The 23,474-nt window shown below is 46.1% G+C and overlaps 2 protein-coding genes and 1 long non-coding RNA gene across 9 annotated transcripts; 2 read left to right on the top strand and 1 right to left on the bottom strand.

Annotated features, from left to right (window-relative positions):
• Positions 1 to 273: 273 nt before the first annotated feature.
• LOC117794909 (uncharacterized) lies at positions 274 to 8,581 on the bottom strand. Its single transcript, XR_004618785.2, has 2 exons — positions 8,066 to 8,581; positions 274 to 1,112 (listed from the first exon to the last, which is right to left on the bottom strand). It is a non-coding gene; the product is annotated as an uncharacterized lncRNA (long non-coding RNA).
• Polr2g (RNA polymerase II subunit G) lies at positions 526 to 5,669 on the top strand. Its single transcript, XM_027944688.3, has 8 exons — positions 526 to 610; positions 730 to 839; positions 2,793 to 2,952; positions 4,191 to 4,241; positions 4,780 to 4,845; positions 4,946 to 5,017; positions 5,207 to 5,240; positions 5,459 to 5,669. Exons 1-8 carry the CDS (start codon positions 599 to 601, stop codon positions 5,470 to 5,472), a joined length of 519 nt encoding a protein of 172 aa, XP_027800489.1. The 5' UTR covers positions 526 to 598; the 3' UTR covers positions 5,473 to 5,669.
• Positions 8,582 to 8,644: 63 nt separating the features above from the next.
• Taf6l (TATA-box binding protein associated factor 6 like) lies at positions 8,645 to 23,449 on the top strand. 7 transcript variants are annotated; one of them, XM_027944677.2, is made up of 12 exons: positions 8,645 to 8,737; positions 9,462 to 9,519; positions 11,628 to 11,787; positions 12,208 to 12,294; positions 12,984 to 13,134; positions 13,288 to 13,338; positions 13,882 to 13,976; positions 17,162 to 17,236; positions 17,357 to 17,577; positions 17,941 to 18,073; positions 22,401 to 22,529; positions 22,634 to 23,449. In XM_027944677.2, the coding sequence occupies exons 2-12, from the start codon at positions 9,512 to 9,514 to the stop codon at positions 23,405 to 23,407; spliced, it is 1,884 nt and encodes a 627-aa protein (XP_027800478.2). In that variant the 5' UTR covers positions 8,645 to 8,737; positions 9,462 to 9,511; the 3' UTR covers positions 23,408 to 23,449. The 7 variants fall into 7 exon arrangements, with proteins under 7 accessions (XP_027800478.2, XP_027800480.2, XP_027800479.2 ...); XM_027944679.2 differs by having other exon boundaries at positions 8,712 to 8,796; XM_027944678.2 differs by lacking the exon at positions 8,645 to 8,737 and adding an exon at positions 8,821 to 8,930.
• The last annotated feature ends 25 nt before the right edge of the window (positions 23,450 to 23,474 follow it).

Raw genomic sequence — 23,474 nt, 5'->3', positions numbered from 1 at the left:
AGATAAGGGATTCTCAGTTCTGTAGCATCCCCCCACAACCCAGCCCCACTCTGGTGCGTGCGCCCGCGCGCCCCAGGAGTACAATAATAAGGTTTCCTCTCCAGGGAGCAAGTCATGTAGTGAGTGCTCAGTAAATGTTTGTTGAAGGAATGATTGAATGCATAAATATTCGGAATGCCTGAATTTGCAAGCGCCTTGAATTTGAATTCCAGTCCTGAGTGACTACAACCCTTGGGTGCATTAAAGTCTTTAATTATGTTATTTTCACTAATAAAGCTTATTAAAAGTGTTTACTGAGCATTTACGCATATGTAACAACGAATCCCACCATTATAATGCACCAATAAAAATATGGGGGGAAAAGTATTTACTGAGCATCTACTACAGGCTACTTTACACGGATCTGAGTTTTGACAGCCCGCCGTGGGGCGGAGCTTCAGGGACAGAGCTTAACGAGTCCCCGCCCACTACAGCGAGGTCCAATCAGATCGGCGCAGGGACCCGGAAGCGAGGTTGTGGTTGTAGCGTGCGCTTCCGGAGGAGACAGATAAGTTGTTGTCCCAGGTGTGGACGCCTCAGTCCAACTTCCTCAGCAAAGATGTTCTACCACGTGAGTAGGCGCCGGGTGGCGACGAGGGTTGGGTCTCGAGGTGCAGCGAGGCTGGGCGCCTCTTCTCGCCTCTTGCCCTCGCTGCTCCTGGCCGGGTCTCCATTCTCCTTTCACTGCAGATCTCCCTGGAGCACGAGATCCTGCTGCACCCGCGCTACTTCGGCCCCAACTTGCTCAATACCGTGAAGCAGAAGCTTTTCACCGAGGTGGAGGGAACCTGCACCGGAAAGTAAGTTTGCTCCCATCGCGCTGTAAGGTCTTTGCGCACACAGTGCCCCAAGCCAACAACTCTCTACCTAATTCCTACTCATCTTGTAAGGCCGTGCAACCCACTCTGGGAAGCCCTCTCACCCTCCCAGGCCCCAGGCAGCCAGTTGCTTCCTTCCCAAGGCGTCCTCTGCAAAGTTGGATAATGAGACTTCTCTCAGTCGAGATTGGACTTTTCCTTTAGTCTGCAAACACTTTAAAAGCTCCTGTTGTGTGTCAGGGCGTATGTTGGATCCTGCAAACATGCAATGAAAACAGAATTAGGCTAGTCCTCGTAGAGCTCAGAGTTTAATCATTGTTCCTGTGTGTGCTCTTCTGTGATTCTGCTGGGTTTCTCTATACCCTGTGCCCAGGGAACCTGGCATGGCACATCATGGGACTCAGTGTTTCCTGAATGAATGATCTGAAAAAGCACAACGAGAGTTTATGAGAAGGAATAGGGTTGAGACTTCTTTGAGTTTTGCACAGAAGGGTCTCCCACAGACCCTTATGAGTGGGCTGGGATTCAGTCCAGGATAGTAGAGTCTGGGCTTCCAGCATCAGAATATCAGAATAACCTAGGGCTGTTCCTTTTATGTTTAGTTTTGGGGGCTTTTTGGTATGGGGATTGAACCGCGGGGTGCTTAATCACTGAGCCACATCATTGGATCTTGTTTGTTTTTTTTTTAATTTGGAGACAGGGTCTCACTATGTTGTGGGAACTGGCTTTGAACTTGCAATCCACCCCGAGGGCCTCTTTAATTTGATTAGACTGGCCATGAACTTGTGATCCTCCTGCCTCAGGCTTCTGTGTGTCTGGGATTTCCACCATGCCTGGCAGGCTGTTCTTTTTAAAATTTTTAAAGATTTATTTTCTTAACAAGTTTGTTTTTCTTTTCTTGCTTTCTTTTTGCCATACTGGGGATTGATTCCAGCGGTCTTTTATCACTGAGCAACATAGCTGGGCAGTTTGTTTGTTTGTTTAGTACTGGGGATTAACTTGGGTGCTTAACTACTGAGTCACACCTAGACCTCTTTAAATTTTATTATATTATTATTATTATTTTGGTACCAGGGATTGAAACCAGAGCTCGGCTCTTAACACTGAGCAACATCCCCAGCCCTTTTCTGTATTTTATTTAGAGACATGGTCTCACTGAGTTGCTGAGGCTGGCTTTGAACCCATGCCTCAGCCTTCCAAGCTGCTGGGGATTATAGGCATTCACCACTGCACCCAGTTTCTGGGGCAGTTCTTGATCATGCTGGTTCTTGAGCTGCTTTTTTCCCTATAGAATCAGGACTGCCTGAGAGCCTTCAGGAGAATCTTCTTCTTTTTTTTTTTTTAACTTCTCAGTAAAATGAAGGGTCAAAAAAAGACACAGAGCTGGGCATGGTGGCACATACCTATAATCCCAGCTACTCTGGAAGCTGAGACAGGAGTATCATAAGTTCAAGGCCAGCCTTAGCAACTTAGTGAGACTCTCAAAATAAAAACCAGTATACTTTATTTTCTGATGTTTTATTTTGCACACCAGATAAGGAAAATGATGACCTGAAATATGTCGAGGACAGTAATTAAGGACTCTACAAAAATTTCCCCAGTTGTACAAGTATAGATACCTTGATTTAGAGTATTTTTCATAATAATTCCCGAGAATCTTCATATAAAAAGTTCCTCCCAGGTGATTCTGAGGCATAACAAAGATTGAGGTCCATTAACTCAGTACGGCTTTCTTCTTGGACATTTGTTGTAAAATTTTGAAAGCAGCATTTGAGCTGACAAATATTTATCTGTATCCTTTCTCTTGGCCATTAAACTCTGAGGGTCAGAGGTGACAACTTTCCCCCTCCTCCCCTCAGGCTCAGTGACTGTTGCTGCAGATGGCTTTAGAGGCTCTTGTAATACAGTGCCTTTCTCTTTTTGTCTTCCTTGTAGGTATGGCTTTGTAATTGCTGTCACCACCATCGACAACATTGGTGCTGGTGTAATCCAGCCAGGCCGGGGCTTTGTTCTTTATCCAGTTAAGTACAAGGCCATCGTTTTCCGGCCTTTTAAAGGCGAGGTTGTGGATGCTGTGGTCACTCAGGTCAATAAGGTAAGAACACTCATAGGAGGCCATGGTGTGGGTCCTCAGGAATTCTAAGATGCGTCCTCATTCCACTTACTAACTCTATACCTTAGTCAAGTCACACTTCTTTGTACCTGTCAAAATACTCAAGGGCATGTGAGTCAATGTGAATAATTACAACAGGAGCCTACATTGACTGAGTAGTTACTGTGGACCAAGTATTGTTCAAAGCCCCACAGTGACTGTGTTTCTATCTCTGTTTACAGACACTGAAGCTTAGAGAAATGTACTGGCTAAGACTCTGTGGCCAACAAGGGTTTATATCTTGGGCTAATAAGTCCTAGGTTTAAATTCTTTACAATTACACTATATTTGCTTAATTTAAATGAAAGGTGGTTCTGGGCCTTTCATTTCATTACAGGCCTGTAATCTAGCAATTTAGGAGGTTCAGGTAGGAAGATAGCAAGTTTGAGGTCAACCTCAGCAACTTAGTGAGACAGGGTGGTATAGGGGATGTAGTTCACTGGTACAGTATTTGTCTAGCATACATGAGGCCCTGGGTTTAATCCCCCACATGGGAGGGGGGAAAAACAGTAAAATGAAGGGTCAAAAAAAGACACAGAGCTGGGCATGGTGGCACATACCTATAATCCCAGCTACTCTGGAAGCTGAGACAGGAGTATCATAAGTTCAAGGCCAGCCTTAGTAACTTAGTGAGATTCTCAAAACAAGGGGATATAGCTTCGTGGTAAAGTGCCTGTGGGTTCAATACCGGAATCAATTAAAAAAAAAAAAAAAAAGCAAGTGTTGCAGTTCAGACTGGATACAGATAAAAATGGTGGTCTTGTCAGAGCAATTTTAGAGGAGGAAAAGTTTATTTGGCCCTTGTGGTTTTAGAGGTCTCAGTCCACAGACAGCCACCTCTGTTGCTCTGGGCCCGGATAAAGCAGAACACAATGGCAGAAGGGAGTGGAGGAGGAAAGCAGTTCAGGAGAATGCAATCCGGAAGCTGAGTTCCACTCAACAGGGAAAATATAGAAGCCCCCAAAGCACATTCCCAGTAGCCTACCTCCTTCAGTCACATCCTATCTGCCTACAGTTACCACCCTGTTCGTCCATTCAAGTGGAATAACATACTGATTAGGTTAAAGCTTACAGCCCAATCATTGCACCTAATGATTGTCTAATGTGAGCTTTTGGGGACATCCTAAAACTTAAGGATTTGAGAGAAAAAAGGAAAGAATGATTATTCATTTTCCTCCTAGGTTGGACTCTTCACAGAAATTGGGCCCATGTCTTGCTTCATTTCTCGACATGTAAGTCCAGACACGTTGGGCGGGGCTAAGGAAGAGACACCCAATCATGACCATCTACTGAAACATTCAGTGCAGCTGGGTGTGGTGGCATGTGCCTGTAATCCCAGGGACTCAGGAGGCTGAGATAGGAGGATTGCAAATTTGAGGTCAGCCTCAGCAACTTAGTAAGAGCCTGTCTCAAAATAAAAAGGCCTTGGGAAGTAGCTCAGTGGTAAAGCTTCCCTGGGTTTAATCCCCAAGAGTTAAAAAAAAAAAAAATGCTGACCCGGCCTGGCTCTGTAGTATGCGTATGTAATCCCAGCTACTAGGGAGGCTGAGTCAGGATGGCAATTTGAAGCCAGCCTGGGCAATTTAGCAAGACCCTATGTCAAAAAGCAGTGGCTGAGGTGGGGGGAGGGGATATGATTGTCTATTCACAGGCTGGGGGTATAGCTTAGTGGTAGAGCACTTGTCTAGCATATGTGAGGCCTTGGATTTGATCCCCAGCACCATAAAAATAAATAAGCAAAGTGCTGACAAGTATCACTTTTCCTTTCAGTCCATCCCATCAGAGATGGAATTTGATCCTAATTCTAACCCACCATGTTACAAGACAATGGATGAGGTGAGTGGGTAGGAGGAAGGAAGACGGGGGGAATAGGCCAGGCTGAGGGAAGAGGATTGCCCTGGGAATGTCTGAGTACACTGTTGTCTCCTCTTCTTAGGACATTGTGATTCAGCAGGAGGATGACATCCGCTTGAAGATTGTGGGGACCCGCGTGGACAAGAATGACATTGTGAGTCTCTTGCCTACCATAGCCATACCAGGTAGAACTGAATGCTGTGGACTTCTTTACCACCCACAGTTCTGGGGGAGGGGATGGGGTTCTGTGGTGTTCTGGGTGGCAGAAGACCTGGGGCTTGTGGGGTAGAGGAGGTTCTGCTCTTGCCTTGTCCTGGTTTCATGTTTATTTTCTTTCCTACAGTTTGCCATTGGCTCCCTGATGGATGATTACTTGGGTGAGTGCCTGATTTGTGGTGACAGGGCTGTTTCCTGGAGATTGGGTGTGTAGGAGAGGGAAGTGGGTGTAGGATTTAATGCCTGGGACAGAGACATTAGAAATTTTTATTCTGTCTGCTTGGAAGATCTAGGACCTGTGCCCTTGGAATGGGAAGTAGGTGGTTGTGGCTGCCTCTGAGCTCTGGGTGTAACTGATGTACCTTTCCTGTTTTCACAGGGCTTGTGAGCTGAGCATGGGAGCCTCCTACCATGTGTGATCTTGATCTACAAAACGTTGCTTTAATAGTTGCCGAGTTGTCTAGAGACTCCCTCTGGCTATTGTTGGGGGAAGCAAGGAAGGTTCTTTGTCCCTGAAGACATCTGGTGCTTCTTCCAGTTTAGCTGTTGCTTGACTCTGTGTTCTAACTATAAAAGGTCATTGGTTCTCATGCAAGTGTCATGTTCTTTTTTTGGTTTTGTTTTATTTTATTTTTTGGTGCTGGGAATTGAACCCAGGGCCCTGTACATGCAAGGCAAACACTCTACCAATTGAGCTATATTCCCAGCTCTCATATTCTTTTTTGGCTAGGAGCAACACTCTTTAAAAAGGTCATTAGCCAGTTACTCACTAGACCTTTTCCTTGGCCTGATGTTGCAACTGTCCTTGGCCACACAGGGGATTTAACAAACCCTTTTGCTAAGGCCTGAAGTTAACCTCATTGTAGGCAAACTGATATTGGATCATTGACTTTCTGTAAATGAAAACCATCATCACAGCCATTCTGAGTCCTAATCTAGTATCAGAGTGTTTGCCTTTCCCATGACCTTAAACAGGTCCAAGAGTATAAGAGGGAATGGGGGGAAGAAACAACATATAAGGAGAAATGAATCAGAGAAGAGTAATAGCGCAGATTACAGAGTCCCAACACATCCCTTTTATTTTTTGTGGTACTGGGGAATTGTTTTTTTTTTTTTAAAGAGAGAGGGGGAGAGAGAGAATTTTTTTAGTATTTATTCTTTAGATTTCGGCGGACACAACATCTTTGTATGTGGTTCTGAGGATCGAACCTGGGCTGCACGCATGCCAGGCGAGTGTGCTACCGCTTGAGCCACATCCCCAGCCCGGTACTGGGGAATTGAAATGGGAACTGTACCACTGAGCTATATCACCAGCCCTTTTATTTATTTATTTTTATTAAATATTTTAGTTGTTGATGGAACTATTATTTATTTATATGCAATGCTGAGACTCGAACCCAGTGCTTCACACATGCTATGCAAAAGCGTTTATAATCAGGGTCACAAAAAATACATGAAATGCCTACAAGATTAAACAAACATGATGGGCTGTGGTTGTGGCTCAGTGGTAGAGCACTTGCCCAGCATATGTGAGGACTTGGGTTTGATCCTCAGCACCACATAAAAATTAATTAATTAATTAAAGGTATTGTGTCCATCTACAATTTAAAACAAACCACAAGATTATTTCTCCACGTTGAAGTGCCCTTTTCCAGCTTGCCTATTTGCTTCTGACTAATCTGTCAAATCTGGGTTCAGTTATGCCCCCGTTAAGTTTCATGCCTGAGTCAGACATGAGAAACTGTAATTCTGTCAGGAAGACATAGGCCATGTCCCTTTGAATGGGAAGTATATGGTTGTGGCTTCCCCCCATAATTTTATTGTATGGTTTATATAATGCACCTGAGCTGGTGGCTGCCACTGGCTGTCCAGACCAATAAACCTTAGGTGATCCACCAGCTGCCCAAATGAGGCTGAGCTGACAATGAAATTCAGACCTTCAGGAGGGAGGGCCTCCTTTCTCCTTCCTTTCACAGAGGAGGACAGACACTCAGCATTGAAGAAGGAAACCACTCCAATGTTACTTTGAATATAACTGGAAGAGACTAAGTGGAGTCCGTCTCCTCAGATGGGGTTGCTATAGCAACCCTAGTTACATCCATCAGGTTTTCACAGCACCAAGTCCCAGAGGATTTTCTTTTCTAGACGAGCATCTAGCCCTGAGAAAGAGGAAGGGTGAGGAGGCTATATACACACATATTCCCCTGCAGAAAGTGCCCTTCTAGAACTAAAATAATAAAAGAGCTGGAAGTGTAGCTCAGTGGTAGAATGCCCTGGGTTCAATCCTATACACTACAAATAATTTTTAAATAAATAATAAAGATGAAAAACGAATTAAGCCAGGTTTGGTGTTACAGTCTTTTAATCTAAGCGACTCCAGAGGCCAGCCTCAGTAATTTATCAAGACCCTGTCTCAAAAAAATAGGAAGGAATGTGGGTTAGCTCAGTGGTAGAGTGCCCCTGGTTCAAACTGCAGTGTGTGGAGGGGAGGGGTAGGGAGAAAAGCCCCCTGCAAACTACCCCATCTTGGGGGAACTTAGTAGAGCAATTCACTATCTCCCTTGTGATGTGTTAATGGCAGTTCAATCCCCCCTCTCGCCAGGTGCTTTCACAGACATTATTTAATCTACAACAAACTTATGAGGCGGGCGTTGCTACCTCAGTTTGTATATGCGGGAAAACATGGTTAGGTAATTTTCCCCAAGGCGTGTCAGAAATTGAAACTCAAGTCGGTGATCCCAAATACTGTCCTTTATTCAGTAAGCCCACTGTTTATCAGTTGAGAACTGAGTGGCTTTAGTCATAATGGGAGGTCAGAAAAGGGAGTTATAAGGGTTGTATGGTTCTGTAAATTGGTCAAGAAGTATGGAGGCAGGTGAGGACTTATATTTGGCTCACAGGACATAATTCAAAGCTTGCACCAGTGTTTGGCCCTGTCAAAAGTTTCTTGTGTCCGCAGGGAACAGCTGCCAGAAGCCCCACTTACCTTTCAGGAAGCGGAAGAGGCAGGTTAGGTGATGTTGGAGAGGGAGGTTGAGCAGGAAAATTAAGCCAGACACCAAAGTCTGAAGCTTTTTCCTATAGTCGCGAAATTGAAAGTGGTCGTAAACTGGGGAGCAGACAAAAATCAAGGGAATGGAAATGCTTTTCCACAAGAATATTTTTGTTTTTTGGTACTGGGGATTGGACCCAGTCCAATGTATTTCAGTCCTACCACTGAACTACATCCCTACACCTCTATTTTTTGTTTTGAGACAGGGGCTCACCAAGCTGCTGAGGTTCGCTTCAGTCTTGCACTTGCGATCTTCCTGCCTCAGCCTCCTGAGTAGCTGGGATTAGAGGACATGTTTATTCAATGCATGCCAAACCATACACACCTGCTTCGCAAACTAGCGAGAGCTGTTGCTTTAAGAAGCTGGAGCCTTCAGCATCACGTGATTTCCGGAGCCCAGCGTCCGCGCCTCGCTTCCTCACAGGCTAATCACGTGGCGGGAAGGCTCCCGGAGGGCGGGAACTTCTCCAGACGGCCGGCGATTGGCTGGGCTCGTGGAGGGTGGTGCCGGGGCGCGGAGAGAGGGAATTAGTGCGAGCGGGGTGAGTGGGAGCTGCCTCCACAGCCCACGCCTCGGTAGCTGCCCTCGCCACGCGAAGCCCTCAGGTGAGCTGGCCTGGCCGAGTCCAAGGGCTCCCCGTCGCTCCGCAGGCTGCTCCCTTCAGGTGCTGGGGCCCGCCCACTTCCCTGTACACGTGATCCAAGTTCGTGAACCTTGACCTCCTACCCCACCCCAAGCCCTCAGTGCCTGGGGTGAGCCGGACTGGGTGGGAGGACGGATATCGGCTGGAACGTGGAGGTCAGTGTCCCCGCCTCCTTCCAGAGTGGCTGGGGATGGGCAGGAGAGGAGGCTGAGGAGCGAAAGACCTTGGTCACAGGCCAGATCTTACGGGGTCCCAATAGGGACCTATAATAGGGAAACGCCGGCAAGGCAAGACTTAGTGCTCCCATTTTACAGATGTGGAAACTGATTGGAGGATCGAGGGTCGCCGAGTGGTGGGTCTCCAACACCAGTTTCTTTGGGTTGCGAATCTAGGTTTTCTTCCCCACACAAGCTGGCAGCACCTGAGTGCAGTGTTGTGGAATGATTAGGAAAAGGGGTGTGAATCCTTGCTACCTACTAGCTAGCGCTCACTGGATCATCTTGGGTAAGCCCTGTAACGTTAAGCTCTCTCAGGTTTGATCACCTTGGCTGTGAGATAACAACATATATAACATGTATATCATTGTCAAGAAGGATCCAATAAGGTAATCCGGACATAGTGTTTACTCAGTGCTTCAGGCAATTTATGTGCTTAGTAAAATAGCCATTCTTTCTTCCTTCTTTCAGCAAGTGTTTATTGAAGGCCTAGTATGTGGTGACATTGCTGGATACTTGGGATGCAAAGGTGAGCAAACAGACATGGTCCTGGCTGCCATGGAGCTTACATAGTTTAGTGGGTAGGTAGGTGTTAATTAAAAAGTCACACAAATGTCTACAAACTTTTTTTGGAAGGGGGGGTGCCTGGATTGAACTCAGGGTGCATAACCACTGAGCCATGTCCCCAGCCTTTTTTTTTTTTTTTTAATATCTTTATTTTGTTTATTTTTATGTAGTGCTAAGGATCGAACCTAGTGCCTCACTTGTGCCAGGCAAGTAAGTGCTCTGCCAATGAGATGAACCACAGCCCCAGCCCGGTCCCAAGCCCTTTTTATTTTTAAGTTAGAGACAGGGTTTGAGATTACAGGCATGAGCTACCATACCTGGCTTCTACAAACTTTTATAACTGTCTTGAAGACAGAGTACAGGAACATGTAGAGAATTTGGGAAAACTTCCTGGAGAAAGTAACATTTGAACTGAGATCTAAAGGAATGAGTAGGAGTTCACTAGACAAAGAGGTCAGGGTGGAAGACGAGGAGACTTCAAAGCAGAATAACATTCAAAGGTCCTGAAATAAAATGTTTTGAGGAAGTAAAAGGGGGACATGGGTGGGAATGAAGAATACAAAAGAGAAAACTTGAATAAGTGTAGGCAGGTAAATGCAGACTCTGGGGCATGGGCCAGATATTTTCTTTATTTCAAAAGCAATTGAGAGCCATCGAGAAGAGAGCTGTAGAAGCCAAGTAGGAAGCTCATTGCACTTAGGGATGAAGAACAAGAATCTTGGGGCTGGGGTTGTGGTTCAGTGGTAGAGCACTTGCCTAGTATGTGTGAGGCACTGGGTTCGATTCTCAGCACCACATATAAATAAATAAAGGTAAATCAACAACAACAAAAAAATAAAAATATAAAAAGAGAACCAGAGAGTAGTGGGAGCAGTGTCTGGGTGGGTCACCTTGGAACCAGGCTTTGCTGCCTGAGGTACTGTTGTCTCACTTTGAATTGTGTGTGCATCTACCTTCCAGCTGCAGTGTGCATTGTTGGAGTGAGCCGTCATGTCTGTTTTTGTTAGGTTCTTATTCTGCCATATCCTGTGAACACAACAGGTTCCTGCATCTAGGCCTTGCAGCCAAAATGGGGAAGACCAGACACATGGGCAAAAAGCCAAACTTCTAAAAGCCTGGCTGGCCCAGATGTCATATGGTACCGAAGATCCCAGAGACTGGGTTTGTCTTACCAAGAGGAGAGGGAGGGAAGTCAGTCTGAGCAAAAGCCTGGTAGAAGGGCCTGAGGCAAGGTGGGAAGACACTAGCCTGGTTTACTAGAGGAGGGATCAGTGTGAACAGATGTGGGGATTTGGGACCAAAAGTAATATGTCAAACCAGGAAGTTTGGTCTTTTTTCATAAGCAATGGAGGAACATTAGACATATATTTTAGCAATGCAGTGTGAGGATTAAAGTCTTTTCATAAAAATTTAGTTGATGGTGGGTGTAGTAAGAATGAAAAGAGGACATGAAATTTTTGTTTGTAGTTAATAATGATGACATTGTTCATTGGTGTAGTGTTCCCTTTGTGGTGGTGGTTCTTTTGTGTGTTTGTAGGGGTGTGTGTGTGTGTGTAGGGGTGTGTGTGTGTATGGGGTGTGTGTGTGTGTGTGTGTGTGTGTGTGTGTAGGGGTGGAAACCAGGGCCTTTTGCATGCTAAGCAGGCATTCTACCACTAAATTACACCTGCAGCCCTGGAGTTGTGTTCTAGTTCCTGATTTTCTCAGATATCATCTCATTTTATCTTTACAGTAAGTTAGGGCACAGTAAGTTAGGGCAGAGATTATTGCCCCTATTTGGAATACAGTGCTCGGACTGATGAAGATCCTAGCCAGGTTCACATAGTAAATGGCAGAGCACAATTCTGTGGACCCAAAGGGCAGGCATTTTCCCTAGCTTCCCTATTGTCTGCTCACTGACCTGCCTATTTTCTTCCCTAAAACTCATTTTCCTCATCTGGGTATTCTGAGCTCCCTCTTCAGGGATTGTGGTGCAAGAGCAGCAAGACTGGTTGAGAGGTCTTGACTTGTCCTCCTAGATTCTCAGGCATACTGGGGGCAGCGTTTAAAATCTTCCGACTTTACTCCCAGCTCCACTGGGGCCATGTCAGAGCGAGAAGAGCGGCGATTTGTGGAGATCCCTCGGGAGTCAGTCCGTCTCATGGCAGAGAGTACAGGACTGGAGTTGAGTGACGAAGTGGCAGCCCTTCTCGCTGAGGATGTGTGCTACCGTCTCAGAGAAGCCACACAGGTGCCTCCTTCAGTACCCAATCCCCTGCTGTCCTTGTTCCTTTCCTCACCTGTTCCTACTCTGATTTACTTAGCACGTGCTTGTTGGGCACCTCCCTGTGCTTTGAGGCTCTGAGATAGTCCTTGCCCTTGTCAGAGCTTGCATCTAGCCAGCCAGGCTGCCAGCATATGAAATGCTCATCAGGCATTTTCTAGTACTTCTCATAACAGCCCCACAGGCAGAGTGGCTATACTGTCATATTCTGCGTGTGAGATGTGACACCAGATGGATTGTTGTGTAGGAATTGGGCTGGAATGCAGACTCTGATCACTGGTGTGATGTCTCCTTTGCCTCTTCCCCAGTGTAGTCCATTTCGCTTGGGGGTTTCCACACCGGCTCCTCCCTGTCTCCTGACTCTGGCTTCTGTTTCTGCCCTCCCAGAACAGCTCTCAGTTCATGAAGCACACGAAACGGAGGAAGCTGACTGTTGAGGATTTCAACAGGGCCCTCAGGTGGAGCAGTGTGGAGGTGAGAGGGGTGCAGGCTACAGAGGGCTCATGTAGCATGAGCATGAACTCACCTCCGTGTTCAGCTCAGGGTTAATGATATGATGAGACATGAAGACCAAACACGGCCACAACAGGACAAATGCCAGGTGCTGGGTCCAGACCATAGTAGTATGAGTTCTGAACAGAGTAGAGAGGAGGTCACTGGGAACCTCGAGGGTAGGGAAGGCTTCTTGGAAGAGATGGGACATGAACTAAGCCTTATGGAGGGCAAAGAACTTGAACCTAGTTTAATGTAATCCTGAAGAAAAACAGGCATGCTGGGTAAAGGAGGAACTGAGCATTTGTGTGGTGTTAGCATGTTTTTGTATATTGTTCTGGGGCATGGTGTTGAGAGATTAGTGTGACTAGGAGAGAGTAGTGAGTGTTCAGAGTTGGGTAAGTGCAAATGAGAGGGCCAGGAGTTTAGGGGTGGGGCTCAAAACCTCTACCGTTCTGTGAGGAGGGGACTTATTTACCCCTTGACCCAGCAAGCCATGGATGCTCCAGCCAAATTCCTAGCAGTGGCTCTGAGCCCCAGATTTCCTCTGCTTCTCTTGGGAACCTCTAGACTTCTCTCAGACATAGGTTCCCTGTCTTTAGCTGTAGTGCCCCTTCATGGTACCTGTTTCCTCCCTAGATTCAGGCTGCTCTCTAATCCCCTTTCCTTAGGCTGTGTGTGGTTATGGGTCTCAGGAGGCACTGCCTCTGCGCCCTGCCAGGGAGGGTGAACTCTACTTTCCTGAGGACCGAGAGGTGAACCTGGTGGAGCTGGCCCTGGCTACCAACATCCCCAAAGGCTGTGCTGAGACAGCTGTCAGAGGTGGCTGCTGGGGTCCTGCATGGGGTGGGGACAGCAAGTGGGTGGTCAGCAGTGGTGTTGGACTGACTGGTGAATGGGGTAGAATTTGGAGATGTAGGTGTTGTGATGAGGGGGAAAATCCCAGCCTGACATCTCTCTCTGACCTGGTTCTAGTTCATGTTTCCTACCTGGACGGCAAAGGGAACCTAGCACCTCAAGGATCAGGTAAGGTATAAAAACTTTCTTCTCTTAGATGCTGAGGGTAGGGCCTCTGTGCCTCTGTCTGCGTCTGACAAGCATTTTGTGGTGCCTACCTTGCACTGTGTTCTGAGCAGGTACTGATCCCTGCTCGGAGGGCTGAGTTGGAGGTGGGATCTCAGACCCGTAACCAGTCATGATGCAGTATGTTGGAGGCCAGAACAGAAATCTAGGCAGCAAGCTGGGGGTCTCTGAGGTGAAGTGTCTCACTTCAGTGGATGCTGAACAGAGCTCCACAGAGCCTGAGACTCATCAGTATGGCGCTCGAGGACTGAGCAGGAATGCCTGGTAGAGAGCACTTAGGAGAGAGCGGACAGAACACTGAGGTGTGTGGTGCCTGCATGGCCAGGGTGGAGCAGGCTGCTGAGCACAGCTGAAGTCTCCGCACTGTGGCTCTTCTGTCTGAATGGGCTTCTTGGGGATGTGTCAGTGGTGGGTGTGGGGGAGCAGGCTGCAGGAGTAGGTTGGGCCAGCTCTCCATCCAACCACTTCCTGCCCACCCCCTTGTAGTGCCCAGTGCGGTATCTTCACTGACGGATGACCTGCTCAAGTACTATCAGCAAGTGACACGGGCTGTGCTAGGGGATGATCCACAGCTGATGAAGGTGAGTGTTTCCAAGTTGGAGCTCAAAGTCAGGCTTATTCATCCATCTATCTATCTATCTATATTTATTTTTTAGTTATTGATGGACACAATATTTTTATTTTACTTATTTTTATGTGGTGCTGAGGATCCAACCCAGTGCCTCACATGTGTGAAGCAAACACTCTGCCACTGAGCCACAACCCCAGCCCTCAAAGTCAGACTCTTAAATCTCATGAAATAATTTCAGTTGCGTATTTCCTGGCTTCTTGAGACCAACTGAGCAGTGTGGGTGGAAGTTGTCCTCAGGGTGGGTATAGTTCTCTGAGGCAGCCTTCCTGTCACTCCCAATCCCTTCATCCTTTAGCAGGTTCTGTTGTTCCCTGGGGAAGGATTAGCTAGATGGGGCCTGGAGAGACTCCCTGACATCTTCATTCTAGAGCCCATTATTTGTGGTGTCTGTTGATTTTGGGACAAATGAGGCATCCATATTGCAGCCTTTATTTGCCTGGACTTGGACAGGAAAGGAGAAGAGTAAATAGAAGAGGCCAGGATTGTGTGCCTGGCCAGACCTGCTTTGCAGCACTTAGTCCCTGGGCCTCATACCATCCCATGCCTCTGGGCTCCACAGGGCCTGCTGAACACCTGTCATCTGTCATCTTCTGTGCACAGTCAGGTGAGCCTGAGTTCTCATCTGACTGTGGATAGAAGGTGGTTTGCTCAGTTTTTTCCATACTGGCGGTTTAACCCAGGGCCTTGTGCATGTTAAGAAGTGTTCTACCACTGATCTGCATCCCTAGCCCATTTTTTAAATTAATTAATTAATTAATTTGGTACTAGGGATTGAACTCAGGGGCACTTAACCAGCCACATCCCCAGCTCTCTCTCTCTTTTTTTTTTTTTTAAGAGAGAGTGAGAGACAGAGAGTAAAGAGAATTTTTTAATATTTATTTTTTAGTTTTCGGCGGGTACAACATCTTTGTTGGTATGTGGTGCTAAGGATCGAACCCGGGCCGCACGCATGCCAGGCGAGCGCGCTACCGCTTGAGCCACATCCCCAGCCCCTCCAGCTCTCTTTAAATATTTAATTGAGAGACAGGGCCTCGCTGAGTTGCTGAGGCCTCAGCCTCCCGGACCACTGGGATTACAGGGATACCACTGCGTCCAGCCCTAGCCCATTTTATTTTGAGACAGAGTTTTACTAGATTATCACCATCTATCCTCGCTGGTGACCTATGCTGGGTTCACTAATCTGACTATTCCAATAATTTAAGAAAATGGCAAAGAAAGCACGCAAACAAACAGAGGTACCTTTTCAAAATCCAGGAGGGCTCTCCGACCTTAGGGGTCCATGGAAAGAGAGAGAGCCACTGGAATTCTTTATTTTTATATAGGGGACACACAAAGGGAGGTTCCATGGAACATTCTATCCCATAAAGAGCAAAGGGATAGGATTACAAAGGAACAGGTGAGTGTAACTCACCCCACTGGGTAATCCCTATTCCTAGAATGATGCCTCATTACCTGAGCAGCGGTAAAGCCCAAGTTATTGCAGGCCACAATAATTGTTCAGTATTTCTTGCTCAGAACTTAAGGGCATATGTCGCTTTCCTCACGACTGAAACACTCAGGGGTACTCCAGGGGAACTGGGCTGCACAAAATAACCACACAAAAGACAGATACCTTTTTCTTTGTGGTCCTGGGACGGCTCCTCTAACCTTAAGGGTCCGCAGAAAGAGAGTGAGCACTTGCTGACCCCTTTTATTGAGGAGAAGCTATTCAAATGAGGCAAGGGTCAGGTTTCAGGGGTCTGAGTCTAGCTTTATGATGTCTGCTGTCAGCAGGTTGACTGACAACTAGGAAGGCCACACCCAAAGGCAGAGCAAAAGAAGAGGACACACAAAGGGCGTTTCCACTGGAACATTCTATCCCAAACAGGGCAAAGGGGTAATTTCACAAAGGAACAGGTGAGCGTAGCTCAACCCATGGGGCTGCAGGAAGGCACGCCTACGCATGAAGACACATTTGTTAACATTTTTACTACTCTCAAAAGATTGGGGCTACCGTCTACATCCACTTGAAAGTGGCCAGATTGGGCTGGGATTGTAGCTCAGTTGGTAGAGTGCTCGCCTAACATGTATGAGGCACTGGGTTCCATCCTCAGCACCACATAAATACAAATAAATAAAATAAAGGTATTAAAAAAAAAAAAAAAAAGAAAGAAAGTGGCCAGATCACTGGAAGTGACCAACAGTGCCTCAAACCAATCTGGAGAGGAAAATGCTGGTCACATGATGTGGCGGCCTCCCAGCAGGCATGTATTTCCAGAGTGCTCCTGACACTAAATTGCTGATGCTGGCCTGTGATCCTCTTGCCTCTGCCTCCTGAGTTGCTGGGATTATGGGTGTGGGCTGCCTCGTCAAGTTTATGTGAAGTGTTTTATATCCTTCATGTTTTCATGTGTCTGGCTACAGATATTTCCTTTGCTAAACTAAGAATAGTGCTATCATTCATTCTTGTCTTCAAAACTTGGCTCATAGCTGAAGGTGTAGCTCAGTTATAAAGTGCTTGCCTGGCATGTGTGAGGCCTTGGGTTTGATTCTAGCACTGCAAGGGAAAAAAAAAAAAAAACAAAAACTGCTTGGTTCCTCTTCCTTTCGTCTTTCAGTGTAGTTGGCTGGCTGTAGGGCTTGGGGATTGAGCTCCTTTCTCACTCCTCTGTTGTCTGTTTTCATGGCTATTAGATTTAAGTCCTTTCTCCAAAGGAGTTTGAAGGGTCCAGGTGGTAAAGGTTCAGGACTGAGACCTGCTTTTACTCACTCTAATAACAGTACATGTTTATTGTAGAAGTACATATAAAAACAGAGTGTTCTATTTCTCCACTCACATATTTCCCTGGTGTATAAAGTATGGTTACTCTAGTATATACCTAAGTGGCATTATATTATATCTGGTTTTACAACTTGTTTTTCTTAGTTAAAAAAGTTGGACATTTAGGTTTTATTCACTTTTTTATTATTACAGACAGTACTGTGTGTGGCTGCATGATAGTGTGTTTCTGTAGGTTAAATTGCCAGAATTCTTGGATCAAAGAGTCTGAATATTAACACAGCAATACATGAAGATGGTGCTTAACTATGCTCCAGGGCCATGGCAGTTTAATCTTGGGGTGGTGGTTCTAGTGCATCCTGGTCCCTTCCTTTCAGGTCGCTTTGCAGGACCTTCAGACAAACTCCAAAATTGCAGCACTCCTGCCTTACTTTGTTTATGTGGTCAGTGGGGTAAGTGACCAGTGTGGGCGGGGAGATGACCCAGCAGTGTGGAGGGCTCACTGAAGGTGCTGCCAGAAGGCTCCTGCCTGCTCCCTTGTGTCCCTCTCAGCCACCCTCTTCTATCAACAGGTAAAATCTGTAAGCCATGACCTGGAGCAGCTGCACCGGCTGCTGCAGGTAGCACGGAGCCTGGTTCGCAACCCACACCTCTGCCTGGGGCCCTATGTCCGCTCCCTGGTGGGCAGTGTCCTTTACTGTGTTTTGGAGCCACTGGCTGCCTCCATCAACCCCCTGAATGACCACTGGACTCTGCGGGATGGGGCTGCCCTCCTGCTCAGCCACATCTTCTGGTAGCCACTGGGCTTTAACAAAGGGTGGGATTGCTGTACTCAAGTGGGTTGGGGAAGGGAGGTGGGGTGAAGCCTCTGGCTTTGAGGCTCTTAGGGGATGGGAATGTCTTTCTTTAGTGCTCCTTTGCTGGTGTGCTGTGGCACACTGGGATTCTACAACTGGGTTACAAATATATGGAGGTATTGTTCCTTCAGCCCTTGGATCCTGAGCCAGTCACCACCCCCACCCCCCACCCTCGCAACCTTGTCCACTTACCCTAGATGCCCCCGGGTGCCACACTAGTCTCTTTGTGTGCCATATCTTGAGACAGTTGGACAGTGCTGCACTTCATTTCTTTCTGTGACTGAATGTTGTTCTCACAGGACTCATGGGGACCTTGTAAGTGGCCTCTACCAGCAGATCCTGCTTTCCCTGCAGAAGGTCCTAGCAGACCCTGTGCGGCCTCTCTGCTCTCACTATGGGGCTGTGGTGGGGCTGCATGCTCTTGGCTGGAAGGTGAGAACCCTGGCCTTTCTTATAGAACCATGAGAGTTCCCCTATGTGTTGAAAAAAAATAGTACTGGTGTGTGTCTTTTATCATGAAAATGATATGTGCTTGCTATTGCCATGTATTGAGTTCTTGCCTTAGGCCAGACTTAGTTTAACTTTATGTATATAAATATTGTATCCCTTCAAAAGTCCTCTGTGGCAGATGTTTATATAACCTCATTTTGTAAATTCCTCACATTTCTCTCTTGTATTATTTGAAACATGAATAGATATTGAATGTTGTCAAATCTTTATAGCATTTCTATAGATTACCAAATGATTATGTGTTTTAGTTCTGTTAATATTAGGTTAATATTTTGTTAATAATAGGTATATTAGTGGGGTTTTATGCTATGCCATTCTTACGTACCTGGAATAATTCTGTTTGCTGCTGTGGAGATTTTTATTGGAATCAAACAATCTATTAGTTTTAGAGAAAAGTGACATCGTTTTCTTGACCATGGAAATGTGTTTCCACTTTTTTAAGGTCTTGTCTTTAAGATGCTTTCATAATTTCTCAAAGGAGACTCATTCCCACACACATATATTTCTTTTCATGCTGGGATCAAGTAAGCTTGTTAGGCAACAAGTATTCCACCACTAAGCCATATTCCCAGTCCCTTTTACTACATTTCCTTTTTTTAAAAACATTATTTTTAGTTGTAGGTGGACCCAGTAACTATATCTTTTTATGTGGTGCTTAGGATTGAACCCAGTGCCTCACACGTGAGGTAAATGCTCTACCACTGAGCCACCACCCCAGCCTTATTACATTTATTCTTTTTTTTTTTAATATTTATTTTTTATTTCTCAGCGGACACAACATCTTTGTTTGTATGTGGTGCTGAGGATCGAACCCGGGCCGCACGCATGCCAGGCGAGCGCGCTACCGCTTGAGCCACATCCCCAGCCCTCTTTGGGGGTTTTAATGTAGAAAATGATGTGTGCAAGTAATGATATCTTTCTTTTCTAACTGTAGTATTTTTTAAATTTTATTGCAAGGATCACTAGTACTGCCTTATGAAAATAATTTTGTCATTTTCAATTTTCAAAGAAGTGTTAGGTTGTGTAACTGGATAGTAGTGAGCTTGCCTAGCATGTATAAAGCCTTGGATTCAATTCTCAGCACCAGGTTAAAAAAAAAGTGGTGGGTGCAGTGGCGCACACCTGTAATCCCAGTGACTCAGGAGGCTGAGACAGGAGGATCAGTTCTAAGCCAGCCTCAGCAAAAGTGAGGTGCTAAGCAACTCAGTGAGACCTTGTCTCTAAATCTACAACTTAAAAAAAAGTGCAAGCCAGGTGGAGTAGTGCACACCTATAATCCTAGTGGCTGGAGAGGCTGAGGCAGGAGGGTCATGAATTCAAAGCCAGCCTCAACAATTTATCTAGACCCTGTCTCCAAATAAAATACAAAAAAGCACCGCGGATGTGGTTAGTACTTAAGTACCCCTGGGTTGAATCCCCAGTATTAAAAAAAAAAAAAAAAATGCTTATAACCTTTCCCACTTAGGGTAATGTGTACTGTGTACATGTATTACATATTCTCAGGTTAGTAAAATTGTTATATGTTCTTATTTGTCTTATTATATTGATCTTTTATTGGATGCTTTTTCTGCATTTCTTTTTTCAGTTTAAAAATGTTAACTTTCTTGTCCATAATCCCAGTAACTCAGGAGGCTGAGGCAGGAGGATTCAGACTTTGAGAACAGGCTCAGCAATTCAGTAAGGCCCTAAGAAACCTAATGAGACCTTATGTCAAAATAAAAAGGGCTGGAGATATGGTTCAATGGTAAACCAGCTCTGGGTTCAATCCCCAATACCAAAATAAATAAACATATAAACATATAACAAAAAGGTTGAGGATATAGCTCAGTGGTGGAGGGCTCTTGGGATCAATCCCCAGTATCATCCCTCAAAGATGCAGATAGTTTTCTGATTTGACTATTTCTGTGAGAAAATGTCATTTTTTAAAAAAGTTTTTAAATGAGATAGGCTCTCACTAGTTGCTGAGGTTGGACTTGAACTTGCAATTCTCCTGCTTTAACTTCCCTAGTTAGATTACAAGTGTGCCACACTGTGCCCAGCTTTTTTATTTTTAAATACCTTTATTTATTTATTTTTATGTGGTGCTGAGGATTGAACCCATTGCCTCACATACAATTGGTAGACAATTTCTACCACTGAGCTACAACTCCAAACTTTTTAAATTTTTTAATATGTATTTTTAGTTGTTGATGGGCTTTATTTTATTCATTTATTTATATGCAGTGCTGAGAATAGAACCCAGTGTCTCTCACATGCTGGGCAAACGCTTTAACACTGAACCGCAACACCAGTCCCCCTCCTTTTTTTTAGTACCAGGGATTGAACTCGGGGGCACTTAACCACTGGGGCATATCCCCAGCCCTTTTTTGTATTTTATTTAGAGACAGGGTCTCACTGAGTTGCTTAAGGCCTTGATAAGTTGCTGAGGCTGACTTTGAACCTGTGATCCTCCTGCCTCAGCCCCTTGAGTAGCTGATTGTAGGATTCACTGCACCTGGCTCTATCTGCTTTTTTTCAAATGATCCTAAGGTTTTTCTGCTTTTATCTGCCAGTGTGATTAATGATTTTTTTCTCTTTTTTTCCCAGTGCTGGGGATGGAGCCCAGGGCATCAGGCATGTAAGGCGGGTGCTCCACCAATGAGCTAAACTCTAATTTTGTTGTTATTGTTGTTATATTTTTGAGATGGTGTCTCACCACGTTGCTCAGGTTGGCTGGCACTGAATTCCTGTGCTCAAGTGATCCTCACACTTCATCTTCCTAAGCAGCTGGGACTATAGTTTCACACCACCACACCAGGTGGATTTTCTGATAAATTTTATGGTTACATTTCTAGGATAAACTCCACTTGGTCATGGTATAGTCTTAAAGGAAACCCAAAGCTTTTAATGGAATCTGTTGCATTTTTTTAAAAATATATTTTTAGTTGTAGATGGACACATTATTTTTTTTTTTATTTTTATGTGGTGCTGAGGATTGAACCTAGGGTCTCGCATGTGCTAGGTGAGTGCTGTACTGCTGAGCCACAACCTCAGCCCATGCTGCATTTTTATACTGCGGGGATTGCTAAACTTATTTATTTATTTATTTATTTTTAAAGAGAGGAGAGAGAGAGAATTTTTTTAATATTTATTTCTTAGTTTTCGGCGGACATAACATCTTTCTTTGTATGTGGTGCTGAGGATCGAACCCGGGCTGCACGCATGCTAGGCGAGCGCGCTACTGCTTGAACCACATCCCTAGACCTAAACTTTAAAATTATCTATCTAGGATTGAAACACTGAGCCACATCTCCAGCTCTTTTTATATTTTGAGATAAGGTCTCACCCAGTTGCTTAGGGCCTCACTAAGTTGCTGGCTTTGAACTTGGTATCCTCCAGCCTCAGCCTTCTGAGTTGCTGGGATTACAGGTGTGTGCCACCATTCCTGGCAAAAGTATTTATATTGAGTTAAATCAATCATGTTTCTCTCATGTGCTGTCTAGGTTTAGTATAAGGATTGTATTGGCCTTTCAGAATGAAGGGAAATAACATTTTTTAAATATTTGTTTTATAAATTGAGATAATCCTTTTTACTTTGGTAGATCTTTGTAAATTTTGACATGGTTTTCTTTGTAACTTTTAACTATTATTTCAATGTATTTCAGTTATTTAAACTTTCATATTTCTTTGTGAGTCAGCTGTAAATTAATAGTTTTTCTAGGAATTTTTTTGTCAACATTTTCAAAAGTTTATCCTGTGAATGAGTGACGAAAATCTGCCTTATCTAACAAATGTTATCTCCAAGTCTTAGTTGCATTTCCCTCAAATTAATTACAAGATTTAAAATTGTATAATCAGAGTCTATTTCTCTGGTGCTTTTTGTGCAGATGGCCTGAACTGAGTTACACTTTACATCTAAATGAGAACTGTACTTGCCTGATGATTGTGTTCACTAGTCTGCAAACTGTTAATCTGTGTTGTTAGCAAGGATTTTTAACATATGCTCGCTTAGCCTCCAGCAAACATATAGCAGGATGGTGGGGTCACTTCATATTGTCTGACTTTGTACTCTGTCTTTATCACCAATGCTTAACAAAGCCTTGGGCATATACACGGGTTCCAAATAAACGTTGGCTGAATATCCCAATCAGAGTTTAGGAGGATTGAGCCCTGTATAGAATCAGATAAAATTAGGTCTTTCCCAGGAAAAGGGTACCTGAGAGGCAATAAACAACACAACAAAGAGACCTATTGCATTTCTTCTTTCCAGGCGGTAGAAAGAGTCCTGTACCCACACCTGTCTACTTACTGGACAAACCTGCAGGCTGTGCTGGATGATTATTCCGTATCTAATGCTCAGGTCAAAGCAGATGGACACAAAGTTTATGGAGCCATTCTGGTGAGTATCAACCCCTTGTAGCCTCCTTCCCCGGAATGAGCTCAGCACGCTTACTTTGTAGTACTTGATGGGCTTAGGCTCATACTTGTCCCTTCCTCTTACAGGTGGCTGTAGAGCGCCTGCTGAAGATGAAGGCTCAAGCCGCCGAGCCCAGCGCGGGTGGCCCAGGCGGCAGGGGGTTCCGGCGTTCGGAAGACCTGCCTTGGGACAGCCTTCTCCTTCAGGAGTCTCCTTCCGGGGGCGGTGCAGAGCCAAGCTTTGGGTCTGGTCTTCCCCTGCCACCAGGGGGAGCGGGGCCTGAGGACCCTTTTCCCTCAGTGACCCTGGCGGACATCTACCGTGAGCTCTACGCCTTCTTCGGTGACAGCTTGGCCATCCGCTTTGGCACGGGCCAGCCTGCGCCCACTGCCCCGAGGCCGCCCGGGGAGAAGAAAGAGCCGGCAGCCGCCCCGGACTCAGTGCGGAAAATGCCGCAGCTGACGGCCAGTGCCGTGGTCAGCCCGCAGGGTGACGAGAGCCCCCGGGGCGGCGGCGGTCCCCCGTCGGCCTCGGCGCCCGCGCCCTCTGAGGGCAGGCCGCTGCCGCGCGTGCACCGGGCTCGGGGAGCGCCCCGGCAGCAGGGCCCGGGCGCCGGCACGCGCGACGTCTTCCAGAAGAGCCGTTTTGCCCCGCGCGGCGCCCCCCACTTCCGTTTCATCATCGCCGGGCGGCAGGCCGGGCGGCGCTGCCGCGGGCGCCTCTTCCAGACTGCCTTCCCCGCGCCCTACGGGCCCAGCCCGGCCTCCCGCTATGTGCAGAAGCTGCCCATGATCGGCCGCACCGGCCGCCCGGCCCGCCGCTGGGCGCTGTCGGACTACTCGCTGTACCTGCCACTCTGAGGCTGCCCGTCCCCGCCTCCCAAATAAATGTCGCGCCCGGAAGTGATGGCTCCGCGTCCATGGGTCG

Source organism: Marmota flaviventris, chromosome 9, assembly GCF_047511675.1.
Source record: "Marmota flaviventris isolate mMarFla1 chromosome 9, mMarFla1.hap1, whole genome shotgun sequence".
NCBI classification, from domain to species: Eukaryota; Metazoa; Chordata; class Mammalia; order Rodentia; family Sciuridae; genus Marmota; species Marmota flaviventris.
Note: the sequence above shows the minus strand (reverse complement) of the source record. Positions and strands in the feature narration are given on the sequence as shown.

Coding starts and splice junctions, on each gene's coding strand:
- Polr2g (XM_027944688.3), top strand. Junction 4,846..4,945: donor GTTACAAGACAATGGATGAG/GTGAGTGGGTAG, acceptor TCCTCTTCTTAG/GACATTGTGATTCAGCAGGA. Junction 5,018..5,206: donor GCGTGGACAAGAATGACATT/GTGAGTCTCTTG, acceptor TCTTTCCTACAG/TTTGCCATTGGCTCCCTGAT.
- Taf6l (XM_027944677.2), top strand. Junction 17,578..17,940: donor CTGCTCAGCCACATCTTCTG/GTAGCCACTGGG, acceptor TTGTTCTCACAG/GACTCATGGGGACCTTGTAA. Junction 22,530..22,633: donor AAGTTTATGGAGCCATTCTG/GTGAGTATCAAC, acceptor TTCCTCTTACAG/GTGGCTGTAGAGCGCCTGCT.